The sequence below is a fragment of the Cornus florida genome, unplaced genomic scaffold (assembly GCF_030987335.1).
Source record: "Cornus florida cultivar Cherokee Brave unplaced genomic scaffold, ASM3098733v1 CherokeeBrave_3.0.0_Hap2_Chr10, whole genome shotgun sequence".
NCBI classification, from domain to species: Eukaryota; Viridiplantae; Streptophyta; class Magnoliopsida; order Cornales; family Cornaceae; genus Cornus; species Cornus florida.
Genome location: NW_026775580.1, coordinates 100,024,847 through 100,040,340, shown reverse-complemented (window position 1 = coordinate 100,040,340; position 15,494 = coordinate 100,024,847). Strand labels below are relative to the sequence as shown.

Below are 15,494 nucleotides of genomic sequence, written 5' to 3'. Positions count from 1 at the left end.
ATACTTTCTAGATAAATACAGCAGCTCTGTTTATTTTTCATAGAACTGCATCTACAACAATTTTATCTCAAAACATGTTTTACTTCATATCCTAATACTCATCATTAATAGGGCTTGTTAGGTTTAGGCCTTTATTTTAATATTGTGGCTTAGTTGAGTTGGGCTTATTTAGGTGGGCTAATATTAATAATAAATTTTTTTTTTAGGCTGGGCTAAAAATACCCATAGTAATAAAAAAAAAAAATAAAATTTGGGGTGGGCTGGAGCCCAGCCCAGCCCTGGATCCGCCACTAAATAGTTTAACACATTTAGATGTCTAATGGATATTTTAAAGGGTTAATTCCACCTACACTCTCTGACGTTTGCCTATATTCCACTTACACCCCCTCTACATTTCATAATTCCATCTACCTCCCTTAAGGTTTTGGTTTGTATAGCAAGTTACCCCTGTCGTTAAGCCACTAACGATGTGTGCTGATGTCAGCATCAGAAAATTGTTAGAAAGTCAATTTTGCCCTTTTAATATCTAAAATGACATCTTTAACCTCGTTCACCAATACGTAATTACAAAACTATCCTTAATTTGTTAACTCAAGTGTACAAGAATACCCTTTCTTTCACTTCAACATATATATTCATTCATATATCATCTTCTTCCTTCCACACACTGGTTTCAAGGTCTCAATTGCTGTGGTCTTAAAGTGGTTTGTCTACTGAGAGCGGCCAGAGTTTCAGTTTGCCCAAGGGTCGAGGCTTATGTAACCAGAAAGTCACGGTCGAGGGTTCTCGCGTCGACGGTGGTGATCAATAGCGCAATGTTGGAGAGGCTATAAGGGCTGGGTCCGGCCCTCTCGTCGGAGCACGAGACGTTAATTTTCGCTGCCGATTACGACACCGTCGAGCCTGTAATCCAACGTCCCGCCACCGAGAGACATTGATTGCGGCTGTTTATAAGGCTTAAATCTAGCAAGAAATGGCGAGATTGAACTGAAAGGCGATGAAACTTCCAACTCTCGCCGTCGTTGTTAAAGATACCGTCGCCAGAGAAGATGGGTTTTCCAACTTTTTTTTTTTCTCTCTCTCTTTCATGTTTTTTTCCTCGTCCAGAGAAAAACAAGAAGTTTCCTCAGTGGTTTGCTCAAGAAAATTTCAGACTCTGCGAATCCCGATCTCGGGGAATGAAGCAGTCCGTAGTACACCGTCGGCAGCCAGCAATCTGTCAGTGATATCAAGGATTCTGGTGATGAAATTCCTTCCAAAATGACTCCAACAGTAAGAATTCAAAGATTCAATCAGTTTGTAATAACACAGATGCACCATTGGAAAACGCCGGGAAAGTTCCAGCTCTCGCCGTCGGTGTTGAAGATGTTGTCGCCGGAGAAGATGGGTTCATCACTTGATACCCAGGTTCTGGGCTGTTTGCTAGAAAATATATCAAATATGCAAGGTTTCAGAGGGGAAAACAAATAGCTCGATTTATGGGTCCCTTCACTCATCATCCTAATGGAAGAGAAGCTAGAGGATTTCAGTGCTTTAAAGTCCCTATTTCTATTTGTGATGAGCTTGAGAAGATTAGTTTTTGTGATACGAAGAAAGTGTGTAGTCACCGTCGTAACGCTGGACAAGAACGGGGTAAGCCGGATCAAAGACGACGGCGGCGAAGTTCACAGCTACCTCGACCCAGTTCAGTCCGACGAAGCTCAGTTCAGTCCGGCGAAGCTTCGCGGTTTGTTCACTGCACGTTGGTGGTCTCGCAACGGAGGATCGTGGCTGTGATAAGAACCAGCTAACTGTCCTTGCAATTGAACGGCAGACAGTAAGGACTGAAGCTTGAACGGCGGTGTATCCTTGCAATTGAACAACGGGCAGGAAGGACTGAAGCTTGAACGACGGTGTGTCCTTGCAATTGAACGGCGGGCAGTAAGGAGAACGACTGGGCTGTGATAAGAACCATCTTTTTCTTTGGTTGTTGTTTGTGTATTTTATAAGTGGCATAGTTTCTTCGTGGACGGCAACAATGAAGAAGAAAGGGGAAAAAAAATAGAAAAAAGAAATATATATATATATATATATATATATATATATATATTGTGTGTGTATGTATATATGTGTGAGGGTGTTAAAGACTTTTCTTTTAAGTTATAAATTTTAATATATAATTTAAGGGCAAAATAGTAAAATTACATATTTATGTTGTTAAGCTAGACCGTAGTTACTGATAGGGAGTGTAGATGGAATATAGGCAAACATCAGGGGGTGTAGATGAAATTAACCCTATTTTAAAATAAATCACGTGGTCTATTTGAACATTTTGTATCTTCTCCTGTTTTTTTATTTATTTGTTTAAAATTCTACCAAAAAGTCTAAAAGGATATGGGTAGAGTGCAAGAAACCTCCATTCTATAGAAAATGTGCCAAACAAACCCCTATGGGTAGAGTGCAACAAACCTCCGTTCTGGGAGATTGAAATTATTTTTTAAGTGAAAAATGAAAAATTCGATGAATGTGTCTATGGATATTCCGTTGGGTGGCAACAAGGAGTCATTGTCACACAAAAAGTGACGATTGGCGCGTCAATCTCTTATTATATTTCACGGAGGCTCTCACAGGTGAACCGGTACAGTCGTTTTTTTCTAGCTTCTTAGATGATCTCTGCAACTATATACACACACATATATGTAAGTAGATATATATATGGGTGTGTGAATTATTATTTTTATTGGGATTGAACCTCAACCTCCCTTCTGGAGTGATTTGAGTTTATATGAATAAGCAACTACTTTTGGGGTTTGAGTGAATGAATTATTTTCTTTATATAGGATTTGAAAGCTACAAATGCATTTTATATGTGTACGCAATTGTTTTGGATTATTAGTTTACAAGGTGCTTGTGGAAATATCCCAAACGTCTTGGGATTGTAATGACTCTCTCTGATTTTTCTATAGGAACACACGGAATCAAATATCCCACATATGCAAGTTATTTCAAGCGTTTGAGGGAATGAGGCTACAAGAATTACTGTAAAATTACCAAAATATAGAGAAGTAAAACCATAAATTCAAGAAACAGGGAAACACAATTAAATACCGAATCAGGATCATTTTCAATCATGTATTTTTTTTCTTTCTTTTTATTTATTTATTTATTTTAATGAGATGCATTAGATTTGTAAGTAAGAGCAGCCAAAATGATGGATTCATGCTGAGTTGACATAAGCTGACTTACGCTAGAAATTTGAGGATTCATTGTTGTTAATGGCTGGTTGGTTGTGACTGCAGTGAACAAATTTTGTAGGCCACTTGAAGAATGATCAACCATTTGGATTTACTGGTCTCATAAGGAGTGGACTAAACTTAACACTCAGCCATGTTTATGGGGGGTGTGTGTTTCCAACTCTCATTTTACATAAAAAGAGCCCAGATTTCTAATTTCATCTGATAAATGCTAGTAGAAAGTTATATAGGGGATCGAATTAACCAAATTATAGCCTTCATTGCGTAGGAATATAGGAGGCTTCATATCATGTTTTTGTTACAATAGTAATCACGTATAAACATGGGATCAAATAATGTGATTGCTCAAATGTGATTATGTTGCAATTATGCTATTACTTGCACATGTACTTTATGTTTTTTCTTATACATGTGAGAGTATAAAAGAAGTAATGATATTGAAAACATTCTTTTGGAGAATTTTCAGTTTCTTAATATATGAAGGAAGGAAGAAAGATTTAGATTTAATATTGTTTTTCTCTTGTGTCATTAACTTTTATTAAAACATCACTAGGAATTATTTTTAGACTTTTCCCTTTTATGAATTATGTTTTGGATTGTGATTAACATTCTGAGTAATCATTAGGTAGGAAATATTATGATTGTTGTTTATGATTAAATGAAAACAGTCCTCCTTATTGATGAATCTAACAAGACACCGATCTTTATTTTTTTTTTTTTTGCTTAATATGCCTTTATATGTTAGTTTGCTTAATGCCTTCGAGAAATATGAAACCAATGGAGTCACTACCTTTTAAAGGGATATACAGATGCTATAAGAACACGTATTTCACATAACTTGGCATCTTGTGGAAATTAGTCCTAACTAACTTCAAGGAAATTTCCTATATAAATTAGGAGAGATGGGAAGGTAAGGTTAAAGAGCAGGAATATGAACAAATAATGAAACCAGTGGAGTCACTACCTTTTATATGTTGGTTCGATTTTGAGGTAGGCACTTTGTACAAAGAATGTGAAGTTCAGGCTGTACACAATCCACGTCTCCCACCACACTTGATTAACAATTACGACACTTCATAATGGCTTTAATTATTATTATTATTATTATTATTATTTTGAGGCAATGAACTGTGAGGCTCAAATATCTCACCAGCTAGCTGGGATACCACCTGGGCTCAAGGGCTGGTAGAAGTACCCATCATATCATTATAGTGGTGGTGGCATATCAAATGTGTCAAAGGTTGGCATCAAGACCATCCTTCTGGCCATCAAAATGGGTGCTCAGCCTTAGAAACATATCAATGATCGACTGACCAAACATATGCAACAACTGAACTTAAAAAACAACCTACACCCTGTTAAAATATAATATATTAATATACGTATGTATATATATACATACCCACCCCCTGGCAGAAAAAAGAAAAAAGGAAATTGATACGCCAACATAGTAGATTTATGCATTAATTTTTCATGAAATTTATGATCATAATTGTGAACACTGACGGGAAGAATACATAATATCCATCTGCAGAACATAATCAAGCTATAACACAAATGATTTGGTGGCATATTATCAATACTAGTTGTGTAGTGACAAGAAGTATAAATATCTTATTTTCAGATTTTACAGCAAACCTATTTTACATAATGTAATTAATTAAACCTTTTCATCCCCACTCCAATTAGGTTTCATTTTGGGGCCAGTAGGGCCTTCCTCGCCTAATACTTCACTTGGCAAACTCTTAACAACCTTCTCAAATGCAGTTTTCAGCTTTCCAGGCAATAATTTCTCCACCTTCTTGATCTCTTCGTCAATGTTATAGTCAATTTTTGGACCCCATTTCCTAGCATAGTTCAACCATGGTGGCTCAACAATAGTTGACCCCAAGTAATCAGCTGCAACCACCACAAACCTCACTCCAGAGTCCATGACCACCTTACTCGTGGCGGTGTCATTCCTTATTCCTATACCTCCATTCCCTTGTAAAACTAGACCTGGCTTTGGATAGAAGGCGTGACCGTGCAATGATGCATAGGTAACAGCTTTGTTACCATTTTGGAACTCAAGTTCTGAAGCACTGACCCAAGTGCCTCCACTGTGTTGCGAAAAATAAACACCCTTTAGCTCCCCGTTGAAATTGCTCACCCTTAGTGTCAAATGTTCCCAATCACCAACATGTTGCCCAATTTTCCCTAGGGAAATATTGATGAGTTCAACTTTAGCCCTTGCTGGTCCATTAAAAGGGTAGAACACCCATATAGCTATGTCTGTGAATGTCGCGCCAAGCATTGGTTTAACGTGCAGGTATACCCCGGCATCTTGTAAATCTCCTTTCTTGACTTGCTCTTTGGCTGCTGCATCCACTGGGAGGTCCAACCAATAGGTTCCATCATTCGAACCACCTTGTGGGAGGTTCGAGCCAGTTGGTTCGATAGGAACAGGTTTTGACTCTTCCCCCCTTTTGTATAGGAGTGCCCCTTTTGTGAAAAACCAGCTTACTGAAGAGGGAAGGTATTGTTCATCAGGATGAAAGTAAATCAAAGGAGAGTAAGCTTGGAATAGTGCCTGAACTTGGCTTAGATTAGGCATTGAAGATAGATTGGTTTTGACATTCTTCAAGCAAGCTAAAGATAAAGCAGCCCCACCATTTTGGGCTACAAATGTATTTGAAGAGACACCTAGAGCTTGTGGCCCTCTATTAGTTGGTCTTGAACTGAATACATTGAACCCGTTTGTATCGATCTCTTTACCTATCCCCCAAATCCATGCCTCAGTCTCACATACATCAGTGAGGTCAGCGCGAACACATCGGATTTTGTCAAGGGAAGGCTTTTCAGGGGAGTTTGTGACAACATGCCCAACGGCTTTATAACCGTTAGGCGGTGTTGGCAGCCAAATGTAGCCGTTGCCGTCTTGCTTGATTTTGGAAGACTCACTACTCCAAACAAGAGTATAGTCAATTGGTTGCTTCAGAGCACCATTTGATGGGTCCTCTGTGATATCTTTTCCTGCTAGAACCCATCCGAATAGAGGCAAATTGTTTGGTTGGCTGTAGCAACCAAGCATGAAAAAACCTTCTGGGACCGGCGATGGTTCAAAAAATGTTGCGCCACTCACATCCGGTCCGCCTTCGTGGGTTGCCCAAATTTTGGTGAAAGATGAGATTTGGCACACCTGTAATCCTCCTAGATCAATGGTTCCACTTGCGAAACCTTCACCTGAAATTCGAGATCAAAGCAAAACATATACATGTATTTAGATATATCAAATCAAAACAACACGTAGAATATGATGACCATAGAACATAGTAATGATGGTGATAATAGGAGAGAGAAGTACCTGGTGGCCAAGTGGGCAATGAAGAAGGAAACTTGAACAGAGTTTCAATGGGCAAAGACTTGCTGATTTTCTTGGAGACATTTGTTGAAGAAGGCAGATTGAGACAATTTCCCATTAATGAAGTGTTGAAGCCGAAGAATATTGAAGATGTGAGAAGTGCAAGTAATGTAAAGGGGGAGGGAACAAGCATCTTCTGTTAATAATGCTTGAAAAATATAAAAAGCAATGGCCTGGCCAGCACTTTATTGGATGTCTCCTACAAGCTATATTATTTTTGGTTATATAGTAAGCTTTCCAACCTCAAGGACTCTTTTTTGTTCCTGTTGAATTGGAGTCTTATCTTGTACACTAATTTGCCCTTTGCTTGACTAGTAGTTAGTATTATTATTTATAGTAGTACGTTGTCTTCTTGTTGATCAATATTTTTGCAGCTACATGCCCCTAAGGATTTGTCTTCTTGTTGATCAATATTTTTGCAGCTACATACCCCTAAGGATTCACAGCTAATACAGTTCAATGAATTTTAATCATCTGATTTGATTGAGTTTTTAGTAGTTCTTTTAAGAAATTAAGTTATGATTTAATTTGCTTGGTAAGAATAATCTGATTATCCTAGTAGAGTAGCCCTGTCGGTTCACAGCTAATATAGTCAAATAAATTTGATTCAACCAACCAATTTGTATGAGTTTTTGGTAGTATTTTTTAATAAATTAACTTATGATTTAATTTGGTTGGTAAGAATACTCTGATTATCTTAGTATTTACTTGTTTATATGGACATGTGAGTTAATATCTAAAATAATTAACAGACTTTGAACCATTCGGTTTTTATGTGTTTCTACTAGTTTTTTAAAAGATTTAAACCATGATATAGTTCGGTTGGCAATTAGGAATCATTTGATTATCCTAATATTTGCTTTTTTAAATCATATGGGTTCATAAATCACTCCAAATATTATCCTAAAATTTGCTCCATTTACTTCAAGTTGGAAAGAATCCAATTGAATGGGTAGCAAGCTGGTGCCATCATCACGTGTGTGTCTATGTCGAAAAGGACAAACACCTTTTGTCAATAAAAAGTATATGGATAAAGTACAGTCATACCCTTGAAACTTGGCAAAAGGACATTCAGAAGGAACTTACTTGTTTTTTTGGACAAAGACACCCTCTAAAGGTTCAAAAATGGACAAAACACTGATTTACATAAGAAATTGACCAAATTACCCTTTGACTGTTTATGAGACTTTATAACTTTGCAATTTAATAAATTGGACCAATTTAACCCCTCATAAACAATTTATGCATAAAAAAAAAAGTAAAAAAAAAAAACTTTATATTGTTCATTTTTTTTTTTTGTTATTTATTTTATAAATGTCTCAACTTCTTAAAAATGTAGACATCTAAAATGATTTTTTTGATCTAATACATATATTTCAAATAAATTATATTTTGTTATTACTTCTTTTCTTTTTCTTTTTTATTTTTAAATTAAAATGTTCAATTCTTTCATCTAAAAAAATAAGGTACCAGTATAACTTTATGCATCTTATTATATATCAAATATTATGCATTTCCCAACATAAAAGAAAATAGGTATCAGTATAACTTTATGCATGCCTTTTTTTTTCCCCTTTTTTTTTATTATTATTTTTCCCCCTTTTATGTTGGGAAATGCATAATATTTCATATGTAATTTAAGATGTATAAAGTTATACTGGTACCATATTTTATATTTTTAAGAAAAAAAAATTGGTTTAATTTTTTTAGATGAAAGAATTAAGCATCTTAATTTAAAAATAAAAAAGAAAAAGAAAAGAAGTAATAACAAAATATAATTTATTTGAAATATATGTATTGTATCAAAAAATCATTTTAGACGTTTACATTTTTAAGAAGTTGGGATATTAATAAAGTAAATAATAAAAAAAAAAAAAAAAGTGAACAATATAAAGTTTTTTATTTTTTTATTTTTATTTTTTTTATATATATGCATAAATTGTTCATGAAGGTAGATTGGTCCAATTTATTAAATTGTTAAGTTAAAAAAGTCTTCTAAAAGGTTAAATGGTAATTTGGTCAATTTCTCGTTTAAAGAGGTGTCTTTGTCCATTTTTAAATCTTCAGAAGGTGTCTTTATCCAAAAAATAGGTAAATTTCCTCTGAGTGTCTTTTTGCCAAACTTAAAAGGGTGTAACTGCAAGTTCCCTCAAAAAGGACAAACACCTTTTGTCAATAAAAGTACAAAAACAAAAACGAAAGAAATAATTTAGTACAAGACCAGATTTATTTGAGCATGTAATTTTAGAGATAATTTGGTGGACTGTGAAAACCATAAACGTAAGTTGAGACATGAAGAAATTAAAAATATATATATATATATTAGTGAGAGAGTGATAATTCTTATTAATGATACAAGAAGAGAGAATCAATTTAGAGAGTTGTTGTGGCGAAGAAAACTAATGTGAGGAGAAGTATATCAATATGGTTCTAATTGCACGGAAAAATACCGTTGCCCTGGTGTGACGCCGAAAGCCCCAAACAGGTTCACTTTGAGGGTAATGAAAGGAGGATAGGCATATGGAATTTGAAAAAGGTTATTGGAGTATTATGCCTACTCAAGGTGCAATTTTTCACATAATGCAGTTAAACCTTTTCATCTCCACTCCAGTTATTTTTCATTTTGGGACCAGTAGGGCCTTCCTCACCTAATACTTCTTTTGGCAAACCCTTGACAAACTTCTCAAATGTAGTTTTCAGCTTCCCAGGTAATAGTTTCTCCACCTTCTTGATTTCTTCTTCAATGTCATAGCCAACTGTTGGACCCCATTCCCTAGCATAGTTCAACCATGGTGGCTCAACAATAGTTGAGCCCAAGTAATCGGCTGCAACCACCACAAACCTCGCTTCAGAGTCCATGACCATCTTACTCTTGGCAGTATCATTCCTTATACCTATACTTCCATTCCCTTGTAAAACTAGGCCTGCCTTTGGATAGAAGGCGTGGCCGTGCAATGATGCATAGGTAACTACTTTGTTACCATTTTGGAACTCAAGTTCTGAAGCACTGACCCATTGGCCTCCACTGTGTTGCGAAAAATAAACACCCTCTAGCTCCCCATTGAAGTTGCTCACCCTTAGTGTTACATGTTCCCAATCACCAACATGTTGCCCAATTTTATCGAGGGAAATATTGATGGGTCCAACTTTAACCCTTGCTGGTCCATTAAAAGGGTACCACACCCATATAGCTATGTCTGTGAATGTTGCGCCAAGCATTGGTTTAACGTGCAAATATACCCCGGCATCTTGTAAATCTCCTTTCTTGATTTGCTGTTTGGCTGCTTCATCCACTGGGAGGTCCAACCAATAGGCACCATCATTTGAACCACCTTGTGGGAGGTTCGAGCCTGTTGGTTCGATAGGAACAGGTTTCGACTCTTCCCCCTTTTTGTATAGCAGTGCCCCATTTGTGAAAAACCAGCTCACTGAAGCGGGAAGGTATTTTTCATCAGGGTGAAAGTAGATAAAAGGAGAGTAAGCTTGAAACAATGCCTGAATTTGGCTTAGATTAGGCATAGAAGAAAGATTGGCTTTGACATTCTTCAAGCAAGCTATAGATAAAGCATCCCCACCATTTTGGGCTATAAATGTATTTGTGGAGACACCTAGAGCTTGTGTCCCTCTATTAGTTGGTCTTGAACTGAATATATTGAACCCGTTTGTATTGACCTCTTTACCTAGCCCCCAAATCCATGCCTCAGTCTCACACACATCAGTGAGGTCAGAGCGAACACACCGGATTTTGTCAAGGGAAGGCTTTTCAGGCGAGTTTGTGACAACATGGCCAACGGCTTTATAACCGTCAGGCGGTGTTGGCAGCCAAATGTAGCCATTGCCATCTTGGTTGATTTTGGAAGACTCGCTACTCCAAACAAGAGTATAGCCAATTGGTTGCTTCAGAGCGCCATTTGATGGGTCAGCTGTGACATCTTTCCCTGCTAGAACCCATCCAAATAGAGGCAAATTGTTCGGTTGGCTATAGTAGCCAAGCATGAAGAAACCTTCTGGCACTGTAGATGGTTCAAAAAATGTCGCGCCACGCCCATCCGGTCCGCCTTCGTGGGTTGCCCAAATTTTGGTGAAAGATGAGATTTGGCACACTTGTAATCCTCCTAGATCAATGGTTCCACTTGCGAAACCTTCACCTACAATTCAAGATGAAAACAAAACACATATATGTATTTAGGACATGTCAAATCGGAACGACACATAGAATATGATGACCATAGGACACAGTAATGATTGCTATGATGATTAGGAGAGAAGAGTACCTGGTGGCCAAGTGGGTAATGAAGAAGGCAACTTGAACAGAGTTTCAATGGGCAAAGGCTTGCTCTTGGAGACACTTGTGAGGCAATTTCCCATTGTTAAGTCTTTCAAATGAAGTCTTGAAACAGAATGAGAGATTTTGGAGATATGAGAAGTGCAAGGAATGTAAAGGGGGAGGCAACAGGTTTAATGGTGGCTGAAAAATGTGAAAAACAATGGGAATAAAAGGCCAAAGACAGGCCTGCACTTTATTGGATATGTCGTGCAAGCTATCTTATTATTGGTTATATACTAAGTTTTCCAACCTCTAGGAACTTGTCTTGTTTGTTCCTGTTGAATTGGAGTCTTATCTTGTACACTAATTTGCTCTTTGTTTGATTAGTAGTTACTGTTCTTATTTATAGTAATAGGTTGTCTTCTCGTTGATCAATATTTTTGCAGGTATATACCCATGTTGGTTCACAGCTAATATAGTCAACTGAATTTGAATCGTCTGATTTTATGAGGGTGGTATTTTATTTTTTATTTTTTATTTTTATTTTGATTTAATTTGGTTGGCAAGAATAATCTGATTATCCTAGTAGCAGCACTGTGGGTTCACAGCTAATATGGTCAAATGAATTTGAATCATCTGATTATCCTAAGTATTTGCTTGTTTGTACGGACATGTGAGTTCAGATCTAAAATAATTAACCAACTTTGAATGATCTGGCTTTCATGTAGTAGGTTTTTGAAGATTTAAACGATGATTTTGTTTGGTTGGCAAGAATCATCTGATTGTCCTGATATTTTATTGTTTAAATGATATGGGTTTAGAGCTTGATATAATCAACCGACTATGAATCATTTGATTACTATGTGTTTTTAGAGGGTTTTTTAAGATTTTAAATATGATACAATTAGGTTGGCAGGAATCTTACAATTATCCTATTATTTGCTTGCTTAAAGTATCAGACATGTGAATTGTATGTGCTTTTAAAAGATTAAAACTGTGATTTAATTAGGTTGGCAACCTTTTTTTTTTTTCCTCAAGAACACGGACTTCTACAACCTAATCACTCGGGACACTTGCACAGTATTTTTACTAATAATTACTCTTTTTCTTTTTTAGAAAGTAAATGTATATATTTTAATCCATTTTTAGGCTGTGGGAAAGGGCAAGCAATGCAAAAAAATTTCTATTTTTTTGGCACTTTTAAGTTGGAAAGAATCCAATTAAATGGTAAGTAGATGATGCCATCGTGACAGGTGTGTATGACTTGTTGGTAAATAAAGAGTACAAGAATAAAATAATTAATTGAGTACGAAACAACATTTATTTAAGCATGTACTTTTATAGAAAATTTGGTGGACTGTGAAAACCATAAATGTAAGACATAAGGAAATTAAAAATAAACAAATTTGTGAGAGAGTGATAATACTTGTTAATAATAGAAGAAGAGAAAATCAATTTATAGAGTTGTTGTGGCGAAGAAAACTAGCTTTTGGTGAGGCAGATATGGTTGACTTACAGGGTTATAAAAAAGCAAATTACATATAGCAATCACGATGTTTTCATCTTGTGTACATAACCAGAAGTATGCCAATTAATAGTAAAATTTAAATTGACTAGGTTACCTTTGAAGATAAAGGTAAATTTACTTATATGACCTTAATGCACATAATCATTGTTTAAAAGAAAATTTTGAAAGAGAGTAGGTGAGCGTAACTTACTGTTTTACTCTTCTAATATTCCCCATTTTTTTTTATGATTTATTTGTCATTTTAGGTTTTAATAAATCATATTTACTATCATGTTTATTTGTCATATTTCGATTGATCATTTTAGGATTTACATTTAATATTCGAAGGGATTTATATCTTGAATGTTTTGTTTATTGTTTATAAATCGCTATTTTAGGATTTTTTTTATCACTGTTTTATGGAGATAATATTGGTTTGTTTAATTTTTTTTGTGTTTTTTCTATTTGTCATGATTGTAAATATATAATTTTTGTTTTTTGTTTAGATCCAAGTTGGGTTACTTTAAATTTTTTTTAAGGATTTCTTTTATTACAATTGAAATGTTAATATCTGAGGTTAAACTTGTGTTTTGACATGCTATATAGGGTTTTGCTAATGTAAATTTTTTTTATTTTTATTTTTAATAATGCTCATGTGAAAAATTCAATATGAAAGGGAACTTTGAAAAAGAAATAATAATATAATGGTAGAGCCCTAACTGTTACTAAAAAAATAATAATAATTAACTTTGAAAAATGAGTCACGTAATCCATTGTGATCCATTAGCAGAAGGGTATTTTTGTCCTTTTGGAATAATTTAATTTCAATTCAATTAATGACTAATTTAGTCTTCTCACAATATTAAGGTTATTTTTGTCCAAAAATATAGGTGTCATACACTAATTTTATGCATCACTTAAGAATGATGGTCATGTGTTAGGTCAATAAAATTATAAGGGTTGTTGATCAATATATGGCGCATACTTCTATCTTGATATACAAAATGAAAACTTTATTGGTGCTATATATAATTTACCCTAATAAAAATGAAGATAGACGTATAAAATTTGAAAAAGGTTATTGAATGTCATTTTTTTCTCTACGAAAAATCTGGGTTGAGGGTATCGAGTTTCCTGAAGCATTTTAATTCATATTGAAAAAATTCTTTAAAAATGATTTAGGAAAATAAAGAAACCAAAAAAAAAATTATAGAGCTATGAGGGAATTCAAATTGCGCATACCCAAATAGAGTCCCCGAAATATCCAATCCCGATCTTCCACCTACGCTTAAACTCTGAACCAATTACATGATCCATCATTAAATTCCAATCAAATTTGCCATCCCAAAAGAGCCTAATAAATTACTGTTCTTTGAATTCCGTCCGGCTCGAATCCCAAATCTCAAAACAGCAGATTAAAAGAATATATCTATACACACACATAAATAAAGAAGGTGATAAAGATGTTGATGAACTGGGAAAATAAAGAAGATAGAGAGTTGTGAGAGAAAAAAAATAACAAATCCAATACACAAAAATTTTCAAGAACTTTTTGGTCGGAGATTTGAAGGGATCTGTGCAAGAAACAACCAAAAGGCGAGGTTTGAGGAAAATTTGTCACATGAATAAATTTGGGATGACATGATTAGTAATTTATCAATAAGGGCAATATTGGAAAGAAGTATAAATTTGAACTAATTTGAAAATAAATTTCAAAAGTAGGACCTTTTTATCCTAATAATTTTTTTTTATAGGAAACAAAAGTAAGACTATATGTTGTAATGTGATGTCTTTCAATTTTCTAAATTTTCAGGACATTTTCTGCATTTATTATTTTATTGCGCATTATTTTTCTTTGTTGTGATCATTTTATTATTTTATTTTGTATGCCATTCATAATATGTATAAGGGATAGTATGGACTTTTGTTATGGAAATGGCATGATGGGGTTTTAGTAATGTTGGGGGGTTGTTTTAGTACTTTTGCAAGGTCACACTTTGACCATGCCTTTGCTTGACACCATGCATTACACTTGGCAGCTCTTTCTCATGCAGAGGACACCTATACACTAAGTGGCAGCATTCCACTAACTCCTAGAGACCCATTTTTGGCAACTAGTCTCAATTTCTTCTATGATTTGATCCTAATCTAATATGAGACAAGAACTTTTTCATCCCAAATCTAACTGAGACAAGACCTTAGTCTCAGTTACACTTGGCCCAGTACTTTTTTCATCTTAATCTAATATGAGACAAGAATCTTCCAACAACAATCTAGTTAGAACAATTTAGTTAGGTTATTATTGAACTCAACATTTATGGATGTAAGCATATGTATGATTTTTTTTTTTTTTTTTTTTTTTTTTTTTGGGTTCCGTGCTTAACATGGTTTAGTTCAGCCCAACCTTGGCCCAGCTCTATCAGTGGAGAACTAAAGTCCACTGTTTGAACCCGGGGCTTCATTTTGATTCTGAAACATTTGTTTAAATAGACAAAGGCCTAAGAACTTAGGCCCGGCCCGGACCATCTTAGAATCCACCCACCCAATCTAGTTACAGGCCCATATCAGTCCAACAGAAACTATTCTCAACCTTGTAAGCCCAAAGGGGGAAATATAATTTTGAGTTAAAACTTGATAAATTCACAATGGACCTCTTTTTAAAGGCTAAAGTTCATCTTCCTCACTAATGATTCATTATAATTTAGACACATGTTTAAAATTTCTAAAAGTAATCATTTCCCATTTTCTTACAGGTTAAATCAAATCTTAATTTTTTTTCCCCTTTCCAAAAGAATACGATTGTTTCTGTATCCAAATTGAACAATTATTAAATTTATTTAAAGAATATAATACATTAAGTGTTCAATAGGAAAAGAATATGAGCTTAAAATATTATATGAAAATTTGATGTTAATCTATATTTGAATATAATTTTTCTCGTATATTTTGTAGATTTATTTTTTATCATAGTTAGATCTATCTTTTGCATTCCTCAAAGTTTCCAGTACCTTCAAGTGATAAAGCCAAGTGTTTTTTTTTTTTTTTTCTTTTTTTTTTTCAATATAAAAAAGAATGCAAATTCCGACT

At 34.8% G+C, this 15,494-nt stretch overlaps 2 protein-coding genes across 2 annotated transcripts; both read right to left on the bottom strand.

The window, feature by feature from the left end:
- Positions 1 to 4,667: 4,667 nt before the first annotated feature.
- LOC132276350 (hypothetical protein At1g04090-like) lies at positions 4,668 to 6,858 on the bottom strand. The gene is made up of 2 exons (XM_059777741.1): positions 6,577 to 6,858; positions 4,668 to 6,455 (listed from the first exon to the last, which is right to left on the bottom strand). The coding sequence occupies exons 1-2, from the start codon at positions 6,764 to 6,766 to the stop codon at positions 4,894 to 4,896; spliced, it is 1,752 nt and encodes a 583-aa protein (XP_059633724.1). The 5' UTR covers positions 6,767 to 6,858; the 3' UTR covers positions 4,668 to 4,893.
- Positions 6,859 to 8,926: 2,068 nt separating this feature from the next.
- On the bottom strand, positions 8,927 to 11,090 carry LOC132276349 (hypothetical protein At1g04090-like). Its single transcript, XM_059777739.1, has 2 exons — positions 10,908 to 11,090; positions 8,927 to 10,781 (listed from the first exon to the last, which is right to left on the bottom strand). Exons 1-2 carry the CDS (start codon positions 10,999 to 11,001, stop codon positions 9,220 to 9,222), a joined length of 1,656 nt encoding a protein of 551 aa, XP_059633722.1. The 5' UTR covers positions 11,002 to 11,090; the 3' UTR covers positions 8,927 to 9,219.
- Positions 11,091 to 15,494: the final 4,404 nt, after the last annotated feature.

Excerpts from the sequence above, each read along its gene's own strand:
- LOC132276350 (XM_059777741.1), bottom strand. The coding sequence starts at position 6,766 with ATGCTTGTTCCCTCCCCCTTTACATTACTTGCACTTCTCACATCTTCA. Across the intron at positions 6,456-6,576 it reads ATTGCCCACTTGGCCACCAG|GTGAAGGTTTCGCAAGTGGA; the intron begins GTACTTCTCTCT and ends CTCGAATTTCAG.
- LOC132276349 (XM_059777739.1), bottom strand. The coding sequence starts at position 11,001 with ATGGGAAATTGCCTCACAAGTGTCTCCAAGAGCAAGCCTTTGCCCATT. Across the intron at positions 10,782-10,907 it reads ATTACCCACTTGGCCACCAG|GTGAAGGTTTCGCAAGTGGA; the intron begins GTACTCTTCTCT and ends CTTGAATTGTAG.